Source organism: Ictalurus furcatus, chromosome 21 (assembly GCF_023375685.1).
Source record: "Ictalurus furcatus strain D&B chromosome 21, Billie_1.0, whole genome shotgun sequence".
Lineage (NCBI taxonomy): Eukaryota > Metazoa > Chordata > Actinopteri > Siluriformes > Ictaluridae > Ictalurus > Ictalurus furcatus.
This window is the reverse complement of record NC_071275.1, coordinates 13,267,337-13,282,536: the sequence shown is the minus strand read 5'-3', so window position 1 is coordinate 13,282,536 and position 15,200 is coordinate 13,267,337. Positions and strand designations below refer to the sequence as shown.

Here is a 15,200-nt window from a genome sequence, read left to right as displayed (position 1 = left end):
ACTAATTTAAAGAAATAGGATTAATAATCATATATTTGGTGTATTGAAATCTTATAACTAACTGGAAAGACTAGATAGAGTTGACTATATTCAAGATATTTTCATTTGGTTTTTTGCAGCGAAATGTGGGATGTGTGTAGTGCAGCAGGAGATGGGAAAGAGTAGTGCGCACTATAGTTACAGCATCGAGCTGTAAAAACATTTGTTTTCCTAAAGTTCTAAAGGAGTGTTTTTTTTTTGTTTTCTTTTGCTTGTTGTTGAACCTACCAAGAATGAAAAAACTAAAATGCTAAATAGGACACCTGCTTGTTCTGGGCACCTAGGGCTACCGATTTGTCCACCAGCCTACAATCTACTGCTTCTCCATTTCAGCTCACCAATTGTGAAGAGAAGTTTCCTTGGAGAAAATGATCAAAGAAGCTGTAAATGTTATGTATCAATACAAAAAATTGAGAAAAACACACATGCATGTACATTCAGATACACATGCACAAATGGAGATCTTCATGCACATACTGTATACTCTTGTGTTTGTTTATTATTTGTTGTTTTTTTTAATGCACTAGATGCTCAGCTATTAACCTTTGTGAGACCCCATAATTAGATAACGCTTAGAATAACTCTGATCCCCTCAGGGATTAGAGGCTAATCTGCTCCTAACTTTCTTAATCAAAAAGGAAGGAGCAAGTGAAAGAAGAAAAGCAGATCAGCAGCAACTCAGCATTCACATTCTGAACACCTCGGAACTCATATAAAAGCAGGCTTTCATTCATTGGCTCCATCCATTTTATCTCACAAGGCATAATGTATGCAGACAGTGGCAGAGCCATTTATATTCCTGTCAAACACTGTGCACTGGTATAACCAGAGGGCCAAATGACAAGAGTGATCGAATAAGACAGAAGTAAGTAGATATTGTATATATTTTACATTATTATACATTTGTCATCTCATGTATTCTGGTTGAAGGGGGTGGGCCTTTCCTCAGCCTGAATATTTCCTCAGCCTGACTGGAAAGTGACATTTGCACTCCATGTGATTGATTTAATTTGTAATGCACTCATATTTGTCTTAATTTCAGGAGCAATTTACTAAATTAAATTGCAAATGGCTCTGTAAAATTATTTATAAGATCACATGCAGCTGGATTTACGATAAAGACTCTAGTACTAGCCCCCCATTCCAATGTTTGTTAAAATATGTGGACTCAAATCTATCTAGTATTTCCTATTACAAGATTGTAGTAAACATATATACGAGTATTAAAATGAACAAATATATGATTATTAATCTTGTTTGTAGACAGTCAGTACGTTAACATGGACAACAATAATCCACTACTAACCCGATTAAGACAATACTCTGATTAAGAAACTACCATGTAAACAGCAATTTTTAATTACCTTAATCCGATTAAAGTCATACTCGAAGTAAACACAAATCGAATTAAGACGTGGAGTACTCCTGTTTTAGTCGTATTATCGACGTGTATTACAGACATGTACACACCTTAATCACATTATTAACGTCATGTGAGAGTTTTCACCGAATTTTGCGACAGGACACGATCACACACGGCAGCGCTCAACCGTTTTACGGCACACAACAGAACACAGCTGCGCCTGAAACCGCGTACTTACCTACTATAGGCTTGTTGTAGATGAAATACATGCATCTCGGCTACTATATAGTAGGTAAGTACACTGTTACGGACGCAGCCCACGGCTTCAAGCAGTCATCTATTTGCACGCATAACATGACAAATAATTAACCGCACTTGAAGCGTTCGTAAAGAAAATTTTAAATAAAAACACCCAAAACTGTATACGGTACCATAACGAAGACGTACTGTATGTAGATACGTGAAATTCTGGAGGGAACTTCGGATGGCGTGGTGACGTAATGACGTGTGCTGTTAATCGATCTATGTTCAATAACATGTAAAACGCGAACATGAAAGGAGTATTCTAAACAGGACTCATGTAAACAACTTAATCCCAATATTGTTTTATTCAGAATAAGGTAAATAATTAGATTACTGCTGTCCATGTAAATGTAGTCATTGTTTACTAATTTCAAGCTTAAAATAGTTCCATTCGCACATAATTTTGCTAATTTTAAGCATTTACTTCTAGAAAACAGCAAAATGATCTGCCAATAGAATCAAGGGAAAAATGTAAAGTTCAAAATGAATTAAGAAAATAAAAGCATCTAAAAACAGGCTGATAATATGTTATAGAATATTAAGTTGACTTCCCACACTAGTGGACCCCATATGGAATTGCCTGATTTACACATGGGCTTGTGAGAGAAATTCACAATCTATTTGTTTCATTCATTTAATTTTACTAATGAATACTACAAATGTTGCTCTATGAAGAAACAAGCTACATTTCAATTAAGAGTCAATTTTAGTCTTTGTTGCTATCCTGACATGCTAGACTAGCGTAAGAGTTCAGCAATAAAAATTTCTCCATTTGTCTACCTCTGCTAGTTCCTTGACAATGTCACAAGATTGAAGAAAACGACATGATGGTAAATAATGAGGAGAAACCAAAATACCAAGGCTTGAGGTCAAAGCAAATCCATAATATAAATTTGCGCTCGCGTGACAAAACAACTTTGGGAATTGTGCTAGATACTTGTTTTCGGCATATAAAACATATAAATGAATAAATGTAGAAAACGTTTTCAACATTCTTTCTGAATTTTTGGAAGTTTTTACTGTGGGGTTCTTCAAAAACATATACTAGGACCGGTCATGTTGAGCAATGAGATTAGATTTACGTTTTCCTTACATCCTGCAAACATGCTACTTATAATATTGGTAGAGTTTTACAGAGCCTCTTTAAATTAAACATCTAAAACAGACTTCTTCATGTGTTAAACAGGAGAATGAGTAGCTGAAATGTGCTTTGTCACAAAAGTGTGTTCCACCCAGGCATGAAATTGAGGAATGGGAAAGGAATTTGACTAAAATCCCTTCACCCAAACTTGAGTGCATAATCTATGGACAGAGCCAAATTCCACAGATAAGCCTTCGTTCTAGAGTACCACAGAAATCCAAAAGCTCACATCAGAGAGAGAGAGAGAGAGAGAGAGAGAGAGAGAGAGAGAGAGAGAGAGAGAGAGCGCGAGAGAGAGAGAGCGCGCATTTGGTGATCTGAGACTCAGAGACAATGACAGACAGTTGGAAAGAGAGGTGAGAAAGAAGGTGGTTATAGTGCTTTGGTTGCTCGTGCAGAAGCAGTTTGGCTTGTGTGTTAAGAGCCACTCACTGCCTGCAGTAGAGGAGGAAGCAGGAGCAGGCAGCGCCATGGCAGTGGAAGGGGAAAGCCCTACATGCGTGGGGCTAGAAACTGTTTTTGCGTCGTTGTGCTGGCTGACCACCGAAGGCTGGCGCCGAAGCGCACCGGGCACCGCCGTTTGGCTTGTCTGGAATGTATAAACCACGTCCATCTGGAAAGGAGAGGGAGAGGCCCGGATGAAGAAAAGAGAGAAAGAAGAAGAGAGAGGGAAAGGAAGACAGAAGGACACCAAGATGTACAAAGCAATCAGTGGTTATAGCAGACATATGTTATTGAAAAACAGACAATGAAACCCCAATACAATTAAGTTTGAGGCAGCTGAAGAGGAGGGATGAAAGGAGACTTTTTTTGTTTAAGCGAGTAAAACTTTTTCTTTTTGTAGGGGAAAGTTTTTCAGTTATTAGGACTAAGGGGAGGCTGAAGGCTCCTAATGAAAAGAAAAAAGGGAAATTAGGACCACAAAGAGGTGACAAAAGTGGTTCAACAAGACAGGCATTGATGAGTTCTCTGCGAATCGTGTACGTGCCAATTAATTCCTCCATTGTGTACCACTAACCATGCATGACTGATAAAAAAAAATAGAAATCCAGGAGGATTAGAAATTATGTTGGTGGGACAGGAAAGGCGATAAGGAGCTAATTAGTAGAGCAGCAGTTTTTTTGCTGCCAAATGGGGAGACGGAAAGGGAACATTCAACCTTGTCTATCTCGGAGCTTGAAGGCAAAGAGGGAAGAGACAGTCTGGAATTCAAGGACAGGGAAGTGGATTTGGGACAAAATCCAGGGCAGATGACACGCACGACAAAACTTCCCATTTGTCCCCTGATATCACTGTCTGCTCCAGTTAAACACAAATCAGTCATCACAGTGCACATTCATATGCAGAACATGGGACATAAAATACATAGAGGTATATAAGAGAAGATAAGAAAATACACATAAGATACAAGATGCATCAATCAAAAAGTTTTACAGCCAGGTCAACTAGCTAACAATTACATTTCAGCTGGACAACAAGGAAAAGCATGATACAAAAAAAGATTTGATAAAACTAGATATGAGATGAGCAAAGCATAATCTTCAAGTAATGTATTTCACTAATTTTGCAACCTCACAAGCAGGAAATATTAATACGATAAAAAGGTAAGGTAATCAGAATGATTTTAGGTATTAATTTCACAATAAATTACAACAAATAAATAGTATATTTGACTATATAGCTCTTTTAATTCAATGTATTTCTGCACCACAAAGTGCAAAAGACAGACAAAGACTGATGGCCTGAATGCCTCGTGATCTGGTTCGCTACTGTAAACAAAATTACATTTCAGCACCAACACACAACAAAACTATGATCAGTTTTAAGCTTTCCATTTTCAGAGGCGGAGAGAAAACTTAATGAAGCCCAACGGGAGAAACATTTTGCCTGTGGACATTCATATGGAACGTTCACCGGAGCTCAGTAGGAGGCATAACGCCCCTGCCTCGGCATTCCATAAAGAATTCTCCATCATGCTCAGTAGTCCTTCAGCCAATCCACACCCATAAAAAAAAAAAAACAACAAACAACAACAAAAAAAACAGACACAATCCTGCAAGATAAACAACTATGTGCAAACCCATGAACCTATTCATGCTGGGAATCCTTTAGTAGAAACTGTATAAAGTCTCCATACTGCAGTAGATTCTCCAATAAAGGCTTTTTATTAGAAGCAGCTTGGGCAGGTCAAACCTCTAGCCATCTAGTGTGTTGCACCCAGGATTTTGGTCTCTAGAGATACAGTCTCTCTGGGTTTCTAGTAAGCTGTAGATCAGTTTTATACCCATGAGGGAAATGTGTTACTTCCCAGAGTGTCTTGTCCTTTACCATGGAGTACTGGGATGTGACACAGACCACTGCTCAGCTCAGAGTCTTAAGGGAGTTTGTGAATTTGCATGAATGGGCTCACAGGAGGAAAAAAAATGACTGCCCTTCATTGACATTTACAGTTGTATTTTTTTGGTATGTTTTTCATCATTGAGTTTTTTGTTTAACCAACTGCTGTTTACTTATACATTACACCACAGCTCTTACTATAATTTCGGCTGTGAGGTTTATATTAATGCACTTGATCTCATGTTATACGTCATCATTTCTATAGCAACAACTCAATCACACTGACTTTTAAGGCAGATGCTCTAAGCCTAATGATAAACAGATTAAGAAATCATGGTGTGTAACAAAACACCATGTCTGATGACTTTGCACCAGCTAATGGGGGCTGAACAGGGGCAGTATTTCAGCAATTCACATCGACGTTGAGAAAGGTGGAAAAGAAGCTGATCAGCTCGCAACCAGAGATGTAGGAGACAACACTTAAACTCAATAAGGGCAGATATTGCTGAGCTAGCTATGATGAAATGTTAAATATTGCCTTGCTAAAAGAACTCCAGGTGATAGGTTAGATTGAAAAGGTTAAATTGAAAAATACAGCTTCAGACTCTTATTGAGATTATGGCTATATGTTTCAATGTTATGTATGCCTGGAAAGCAATTGTGACTAGTGCAAATAATAGTGTTTCACTGTACCTTAAAGGAAAAATCCACCCTTGCATATTAAGCTTTATAATATACATGTGATTTTCAATGGGGTGCAAGATTAATTTTGTAATTAAATTTTTTATATAAACTTCTTTCGTCGGCTTTAAAAGTTTCCTACATTACCAAGAATGTCATTCAGTCGAATGTAGTAGCGGCTGTAGGATTCAGCCCTCACATCATTTCTACCTAAAGAGAGCGGTGCAGCAGTGCTTTACTCCTTTAGTCTGTCCAGCTCCCTCATCTCCACACCTGTACACTCTGCTCACACAGATCAGCATACAAAGCCTCAGCTTTCTAATAGCCATCATGCTGGTGATCTCAGAGATCGCGAATTAGCCGAGCAGAGTCTTTGTGGTAACTCTGTTTTTTTTTTTTGAATAACTGCTTTGCATTCTGGTCCAGAAATTTGTCAATGATGAAAAATTGTGAGAAAAGAAGCTCTTAAGAGCCAAAAACGAGCTTGAAACGAGCTCATTATTCCTTATTCACTATTAATAACAAATGTCCCCCTGTGATGTCATCGTGGCAGAAAAACGCTAACTTAATACAGCATCAGGAAATAAATTAGCACCAGAATCATTAATCATATTAAAAATACTTCAATGTAAACATATTTAGGGTGGAGTTTTCTGACCAAATGTCCTTGTGAAAGCAGCCTAAAGTATCAGCATTACAATGTTATAAAAAAAATCTAATACCACACACTACTAAGAGACAACCACAGGAAAAGTATGTATAAACAAGTATGTACAAATGTGCATGTTTATGAAAGATTGAGATCTACTTATAAAAATAAAAAAATGCAGTGACTTCATGTTCCTCGCTCCTGCAGCTGTGGTCGTGGCTAGAAGAGAAGGCTACAGTGGCAAATGAGAGGCATTGTGGGAGTACCTGAGTCTGGATGCGGTTCAGCCCTCGGAACCAGAGGATCTGACCGCGGCGCAACTCCATCTCAGCGTGGTCTATCTCATCCACGTCCTCTTTCTGTTCCTCCTTCTGCATCTCCTCCTTGGTGCTGCCGTGACCAACCGTCATCAGGAACTTGAGCCGGTGTGTGGGGATGGCGGAGATGAACTGAGGAGGAAGGAGAAGAATGTCAGATTAGCAGTTCTACTTTAAAATTATATATTACATACAAAAATACATAAGTAGAATGACCTACAACTTGTTTCAGGTGTTCAGAATCTACACCCCATACACAGCAAGCTGTGATGCCCTGTGTGCTCAGACACCTTTCTATCATAGCCAGCATGAACTTTTTCAGCAATTTGTGCTATAGTAGCTCTTCTGTGGTATTGGAGCAGACGAGCTTGCCTTCGCTCCCCATAATCAGTGATCCTTGGGCGCCCATGACCCTGTCTCTGACCACTTTTGGCAGGTACTAACCACTGCATTCTGGGAACACCCCAGAAACCTGCTGTTTTTGTTTTGGAGATGCTCTGACCCAGACGCCTAGCCATTACAATTTGGCCCTTGTCAAAAAGTCACTCAGATCCTTACGCCTAGGTCACAAGGACACTAGTAAGGACAATCAGAGGACCATCAAACGGGGCATATGTGGCTAAAATTATAGCTGCAAATAATTTCTCCTATTCTTATGCTGAGCTCTGCAGCTTGATAGCCAAACATGGTGCTTTCTTATGGCCTAGTGTCCACTCTCCATTGAAACCAAGTCTTTAAATTTCCAGGACACATGGAAACCTTAACCCTCTTACCCCGTATGGCTGAAAAACCGGCTTGCCCGTCTTTGATCTATTCCTGTAAGGACGATATACCGGCTTGGTCGTCTATGCCAAATACCCGTAAGGCCGATATAGCGGCTTTACAGTGTAAACGTTATCCCCGTAAGGCCGGTGTACCCGCATTACTCTGCTATGATTCCTTACTTATTTAATTATTATTTTTTAACCCGTAAGGTTGATGACGTCATGACGTGATTACGTTATTATGCCGGCATTACGATGAAGATCCAAGTGTGAATATTGGTGTAATAGTAGAAGTGAACTAAAAATGCCAAAGCGAAAAGCTAATCGTGTTCCAGCTAAAGTTACACCTAAACACAGGTACATCTAAAACAGTGAAAAAAAAGGAAAACATACACAGTTACACAGGCGAGAGCGAGGATTCTAGATAGTGACAGCAGTGAAAGTTCAGGCGATGTTGAAACCAAAACTGAAAGTGATAGTGACGCAAACTCTCATGATTCAGACCCTGATCTGTCTTCATCTTCAGCATCAACCAGTGCGACTGACACTGCAGGGGTCTGGAGTCATAACGGGACCATTTCTGTGCATTCGTGAAAACACTACCTGCTGGTCTGATTATCACCAGAAACTTGACTTTTGGCGCTAAAATGCATTTATTTATTTACTTGAATTTATTCAAAGGCACGCTGAATATACCATACGCTGATGCTCGTATGGTACTTCTAAATGAGTATAAGGATTTTAGCGAGCATTTTTTGTCATTTCTCTAGTTAAGAATTGTGCTCTAAGTTTAGTAAAAAGACTGAACTGCTTCATTTTCAAAGTAATATTACACAAATACATTATTACAAAGTTGTTTCAAGGCCTAAAAATGTTAAAATTAAAATGTTGATTTTGGGGCCAATTTTGGCCTGGGAACTCAGGGTTGGCGTGCTGTTTCTATGGGGAATATAGGGTTGTGGGACATAATACTGTGGGAACTAAGGGGTAAGAGGGTTAATGATGCACTTACCCTACTAAGTGCAGTACCTACATACATTCTCAGATGAATGCAGGGTTGTTGTGTGTGTGTGTGCGCGCGTGCATGTGTGAGAGACAAGAGGGACAGAGTGGGTTGTACCATGTTCAGTTTCCATTCCCCTGTGATGGTGTGTAATTGTGGGCTATAAACTTTTCATGTCTCATTATACTGCCACGCAGTGTGTCTTCTTTGGGATGTGCGATTTTGGGGGGGGGGGGGGGGGGGGGTGTTGGATCGGCAACAGTTCACAAGCAATGCTGTGCGATGTGCCATCACCTCATCCACCCTCCTCCTCATGCCTTCTTCTCTCCCTCCCACAGACCTGGATTCACATGCAGTTTCACTCACCAAAACACACACACACACACACACACACACTCTCTCTCCTATCAGGTGCGAGCTGCTGAACGTCACCCACGTCTGAGCACTATGCCATGATGTTTTCATTACACCGTCATGCTGAGAGCAGTACGGCATCTCTCTCTCTCCCCCATCTCCCTCTCCCCCTCTCTCACACTGTTCTTTCACACTTTGTCATGTGCAGATGGAGCCTTTCAATGAAGAAAAAAATAAATAAATAAATAAAATAAAATAAAAAAACACCTACAAGCTTTATTCAAACGAGCGGAGCCTTTTAGAATCCTGTTTGGAAGAGATGGAACAGTGCACCATGCAAATAAAAAGCTTTCTTGTCTATTAAAAACCATGGGAATTTGCAGTACCTGGCCCCAAAGCAGTTCACCGACACCAATGAAAATACACCAGAGCCACTGATCCAGGGTGAGAGCTGTGCATGAGAAAGGCTTCCCTCCGAGCTGCACAATGATGATCTAAAAAAGACAGACAAGAATAACTAAATGAGCACTAAAGAAGTCCAGCTTTGATAAAATAAAAATGACAACAAAAACAAAGCAACACTGAACTGCTGACAACACTGTACAAATCATCTGTTGATATGAACCATCACATCAAATGCTGTGAATGGTTTATTTACACTGGCATTATTTAGTTCTAGATTTGAATCAACTTATGGACCAGGCTGCATAATGCTAGTTTGTAAGTGTGGTTCATCAAACCAATGAGAAACGAGTAACATTGGAAATGTAGAACCCCTGAGAAATGTGGAACATCTGGTTCCTCACTGTGTGCGTTGCCATGCATGCACCCAAACAATTATGTATTATGCAGCATTTGCATTAAATACTGTTTACAACCCCTGGCAAAAATTATGGAATCACCACACTTAGAGGATACTCACCTGGCTTTTTATCTTTGTAGCAAATAAACAAATCACAGATATGACACAAAACAGTTTTGACACAAAACTGAACATTTTGGCTTCGTGAACATACCACAAACAAATTAAATTAAACTGTTTTAATTAATGGCATTTTTTTTTTCCAGATCAAGTACAGGAAAAAATTATGGAATTACTCAATGTTATGGAAAAAAGGTTACGGAATAATCAACAACCCCCCCAAACAACACACACACACACACACACACACACACACACAATTAGTACTTTGTTGCTCCTCCTCTGGCTTTTATGATGGCCTGAATTATTTGATCTTTGGACTTCACTAATGAAAAACAATGTTCTCCATCAAACTGGTTCCAACTCTCTCAAATAGCGGTTGACAGATCAGTTTTACATGGACCAATTTTTTTCCGAGATAAATTTTCAATAAGACTGAGATCCGGACTGTTTGCTGGCCATGTAATTGAGTTGATATGCTTTTCCTGAAGAAAAACTTGAACACTCTTTGCTCTGTGGCAAGATTCATTATCATCCTGAAAAATGACTTCATCACCACCGAACCTATTTTCTATCGATGGAATGAGAAAACTTTCCAAAATTTCAATGTACACCTGTGCATTGACTGTTGAGGTCTCCCCTGGTCATTCACCTGACATGCAACCCCATATCATAAATGAGTGGGGATTGTTTTCTTCAGGCAGTCATTTTTGTGTTTCATTAGAACGATACCAGACAAAGTTCCAGCATCATCTCCTTGGCCAATGCAGCTTCGTGATTCATCAGTGAATATCACTTTCATCCAATCATCCACACTCCATGATTGGTTCTCTTTAGTCCATTGTAACCTTGTTCTCTTCTGTTTAGGTGTTTGTGCTGGTTTTTGTTTGGCTTTTCTATACGTAAATCCCATTTCATTCAGCCGATTTCTTACAGTTCTGTCACAAAAAATGACTCCCGTTTCCTCAAATTTAGTTCTTCCTTTGTTTTGTTGTGAATTTTCTATTTTCAAGGCATACTGCTTTGAGTTTTCTATCCTTGGTCTACCCGTATGTTTTCCTTTTATAACTTTCCCATTTTGTTTATACTATAGTTTTATAATCCTTTCCATTGTTTCAATTGACAACTCTCTCGTGGGGGACATGTTTCCTTTCAAAAAGTCCAAGATTAAAGGTCTATACTCACTCTCTTTTAACTGCAGACTAATTAGCATTTTTTGACTTGTGCTGGTATTTCTTTTAGAAATGCAAATTATAAAATGATTCCATAATTTTTCCCCTACTTCATCTGGGGGAAAAATATCCCATTAATTAAAATAATTTCATTTAACTTGTTTGAGGTATGTTTCACAAAGCAAGAATGTTCATCTATAAACAAAAATTGTTTTGTGTCGTATCTGTGATTTGTTTATTTGCTACAAAGTTAAAAAAATCCGGGTGAACATCCTCCAAGTGTGGTGATTCCATAATTTTTGCCAGGGGTTGTATAATTATTAGCACACAAATTACAATGAGCTTAAAAATCACTTTGCTAATCCCCAACTAGTTTAAGAGCCCTTAAAACACAATAATAATGGGTTTGTAAATACGCTAAAGTTTTAGGATGTTAATCCTGTGTCTTGCCTGCAAAACGAAGGTTCCCAGGACGACGCTGCAGAAGATGGGGTTCCTGTGGATACCTTCGAAGACGTTCCTCTCTCCGTGGATCTTGCGAGCATTTATCTCATTGAAGAGCTGCATCATGACGAAGACGTTGAAGATGATGGTGTAGTGTTCAGATGGGGGTGCGTGGAGGGGGGAATTGCGACCACTGTCAATGTTGAAGAACTTCTCTCCTATGAAAAGACCATTTAATTTCAGTCAATTTTCTTTTTAATTTTCTACAGTCACAGAAGGACTTCGCTAGCTCGGCTACAATGACATTGAAATGACATGCATGTGCTTCGTATGGTTCAAGAACAGCTTTAATTTTATATTGGGTATGCCTTGGCTAGGCATTTTAGGCAAATTTTATAGGAGTTTTACGTTATGAGAATATACAGAAAAAACACTAACAAGATGCTTACGGGTTTGATTATATTTATAGATATCCCCTGTATCACACCACACAAGAACTAGAAAATTACATCCAAAAGCAGCACAGTGTGGCATTCTTTTCCTGCTGTGGGGGCTAGTAGCTAATTCTTTCAAGTGCTCAAGTGCAACCGTTTTATGTCTTCGACTCAGAGTTCACTGCGCATATCACATAATGACGGCCTCCGTAGGTTAAAATATGTATTAAATATTAAGGAATTTTAAAGTAATTAACATATTTCATGTGATTCGAACAACGTATTTTAGTAGGAGAGGGTAATTATTGCATGTTAGGGCCAACAAGTCTTCATAGTCAGGGTTCGTTTAACAAATTCAAGAAGACTGGAAGTTTTGCAGACCAACCGAGAAGTGGAAATCCATGAACATCCACTGACGAAGGCACAACTGACAGGGACAACCTGTAGAATTAGTAAAAGACAGCAAATGCTAAACTCAAAGTTCCAGAATGCAATGAAGCAATATGACGCAATTGCGCTGGCTTACAGCAGAGACTTGGCTCAGCTAGTAAGTGTTCTACAAGATGGCGAGTGTGATGGTGTTGAAGGCAGTATTAACATGAATGTTGAAGCTTTGGAACTTTACCTGTTTGAGCAGAGTGAACAGATGAGAAGGTGAGAGTTTTACAGACTAAAGGACTAAAGTGCTGATGCATGATGCAAGAGTTAAATCCCACTGGCACCAGTATCAGCGTGTAGTCGAACAGCATTGTGAATAATATAGGAAATCAAACTGAAAATAAACCAAAGCAAAAAAACTCGGAATTCAGTATAGAATAAGTCTTGGACATCAGTGAATATCAAGATGCATACGCAAGTCATTCAGGGTGAATTTTGTCCCTTGACCGTTTGTTGTAGAAGCATTATATATATAATTTATTTTTATTTATTTATTTTACATATCTTACAAATATATATAGCTAATTTATTATCATTACACTTAATTGGTTTGGGAGCTCAAACTGAATGTTTAGAAAGATTAGAAGAATCAACATTTCTTAAACAATGTCTATAGGCAATGTAACCCGAGTACACATGAGGGAGAACCCCAAATTCCCAAAGGTTCCAACTACACACAGGTGTGGTGTGATACAAGCACTGAATTGCATGCCAATTTATTCTGCCTTTGGCGTAATACTCCTCCCTAAAGTGAAAAGGCACTGTTATCTCAATGAGCTCACCAACACTAAACCTGAGACACCCTTAGGCATGTGCGATCAGCTAGCAGAAGTACATAAAGCGTGTGAACCTCAGCTGTAGTGTTTTTCAAAGGCTCGTCGAACTGCATGAAATTTGCATTAATTAATCCTGGCAGAAGCTTTTATCCAAAACAACACACAACCGATGCAGAATCCAGTCCAAGAACATAAGTGAGGCGTTGAAGCTTTAGCCCTCACTAAAGGGCTCAACACTGGCTTTCTGGCTGTCATGGGATCTGAATTCACAACTTTTGCTCAGTAGTACAGAATGCTAACTGGTTGGCTTCCACTGCATTGAGCCACCAGAGGAACATTATGATCATGTGAGGTCAGTCATGTCAACAGACTGAGTGAGGAAAAATTTCACATTACAAGTGTGTATTCATTTGTTCGGCTTCATAATATTGAGAAATTTCAAAAGTCGGAAAATAAAGTTGTTTATGTTTATGACACAAAGGTTCTCTCAGCTGAAGGAACACTGTAGGCAATGTAACAGTAGCACATTTATTTAGCAAATTGCATGAAAACCTTTTTTTTAATTTGAAGTTGGCAACTGATGTTTCTGAAAAAAAAATTACATGATTGCATAAATCATAAATGAAACTAGTTTAATGCACATTCACAATAAGACTGGATCAATAATTTAATTTTTAAAAAGCTAAAGCCTTAATTGCCACTTCTAACATTTTATTTGCAACATCTGACTGTCTTTTATTAAGTATTTTATTGTGAAGACATAAATCTACTAAGCAGATAAATGCTTCATTAGCAAGATTCATCATCTGTATAAAAACTGCTGGTATAAACACATACAAATTCATCAGAACTATGTGAACAGATTTAAAAAAAATCCTAATTAAAACCTATTCAGAAACCCTATTCAGTGTAATATTTTGAATCATGAAAGACACATTAAAAAGTTGATTAAAGTCAGAAAAGAAAAATAAAAACAGAATAAATATTAGAAGTATAAAAGTAATATTTCTCACCATGTTTTATAAAATGAATAGAAAAAGAAACATCGGCAGCAGCAGCATTCATAAAATTCATGTCACAAAATTCAGTTCAGGTGATGTATTTATGACTAATGTCAACCTCAACATGGCACAGCTTTATTTACACTGACTGATAAGCTAATAAATATAATAGGATAATACTATTCAGGCATCTCCGGACATAATGATTACCACCAATTCCCATGGGATAAGAGCTAAATTTTATTTATATCCACTGCCAGTTAAAGGACTGTAACATCATTTATTATAGCACATTTGTTTAAATGACTATTTCAAATACTCAAAGTACAAAGTAGATCTAATCAAAAAAGCCAACAATATCACCATCACACCAAATACAGGATGTTTTCATGAACAATGCTAGCCTCTTTTGTGAGCATTTTATCTGTGGGTTTCACCGACTTACCATCCTTTTAAAAACGCACTCGTTCACAGTTTCATTAGATTATCGTGCGAGCAGTTTGGTTTAATAATGATTTAGCTTTCCTTATTTGTAATTCGGTATCATTTGGTTTATGGCAATAATAGTGATGGATGGAATGACAGATGTAAATGTTCACATGTAATAAGTGCATTGTGGATCTTTGATGAAGACTGACTGCATTGGCTTTTTGTCTTTTATTAGGAACTGCTTATAAACTATTTATCAAGCACATACAGTTTTTGTAGGCTATACATTTGTTAGGAACCTAGAAAACCGAAAGAAAAATGTCCTTTTGAAGATGTATAGGTGATTGTTATGTGTTTTAAATAAACTTAATTTTAACTTGTTGTGGGTGAGACAATATGAGGTTAAAAAAAAAAAAAAATACATTAATGTCCACCCCACCCCCTAATGGTTTATTATTTTGATTACAAATTATTGTATTTCTATTGTATTTGATTACTATTAAATGTATTTCTGTTGTATTCTACCTCATTTTTAAGAATACCGGTAGTGTCAAAGTTGAGAGAGCACATTATGGTGCTAGTACCATCCATGAGCAGCCTAAAGAGCCATGCATTCAGTGTTCCCCAAATCCT

The 15,200-nt window shown here is 38.2% G+C and overlaps 1 protein-coding gene across 3 annotated transcripts in view; it reads right to left on the bottom strand.

Moving 5' to 3' along the window:
* atp2b4 (ATPase plasma membrane Ca2+ transporting 4) overlaps nt 1-15,200 on the bottom strand; it is a 124,267-nt gene that overhangs the window by 11,089 nt on the left and 97,978 nt on the right. For all 3 annotated transcript variants that reach the window (XM_053652659.1, XM_053652658.1, XM_053652657.1), the window contains 3 exons: nt 11,496-11,707; nt 9,338-9,445; nt 6,780-6,962 (listed from right to left, as the gene is read on the bottom strand). In XM_053652659.1, the coding sequence (XP_053508634.1) occupies nt 6,780-6,962; nt 9,338-9,445; nt 11,496-11,707 (503 nt within the window). The remainder of the gene's footprint in view (nt 1-6,779; nt 6,963-9,337; nt 9,446-11,495; nt 11,708-15,200) is intronic.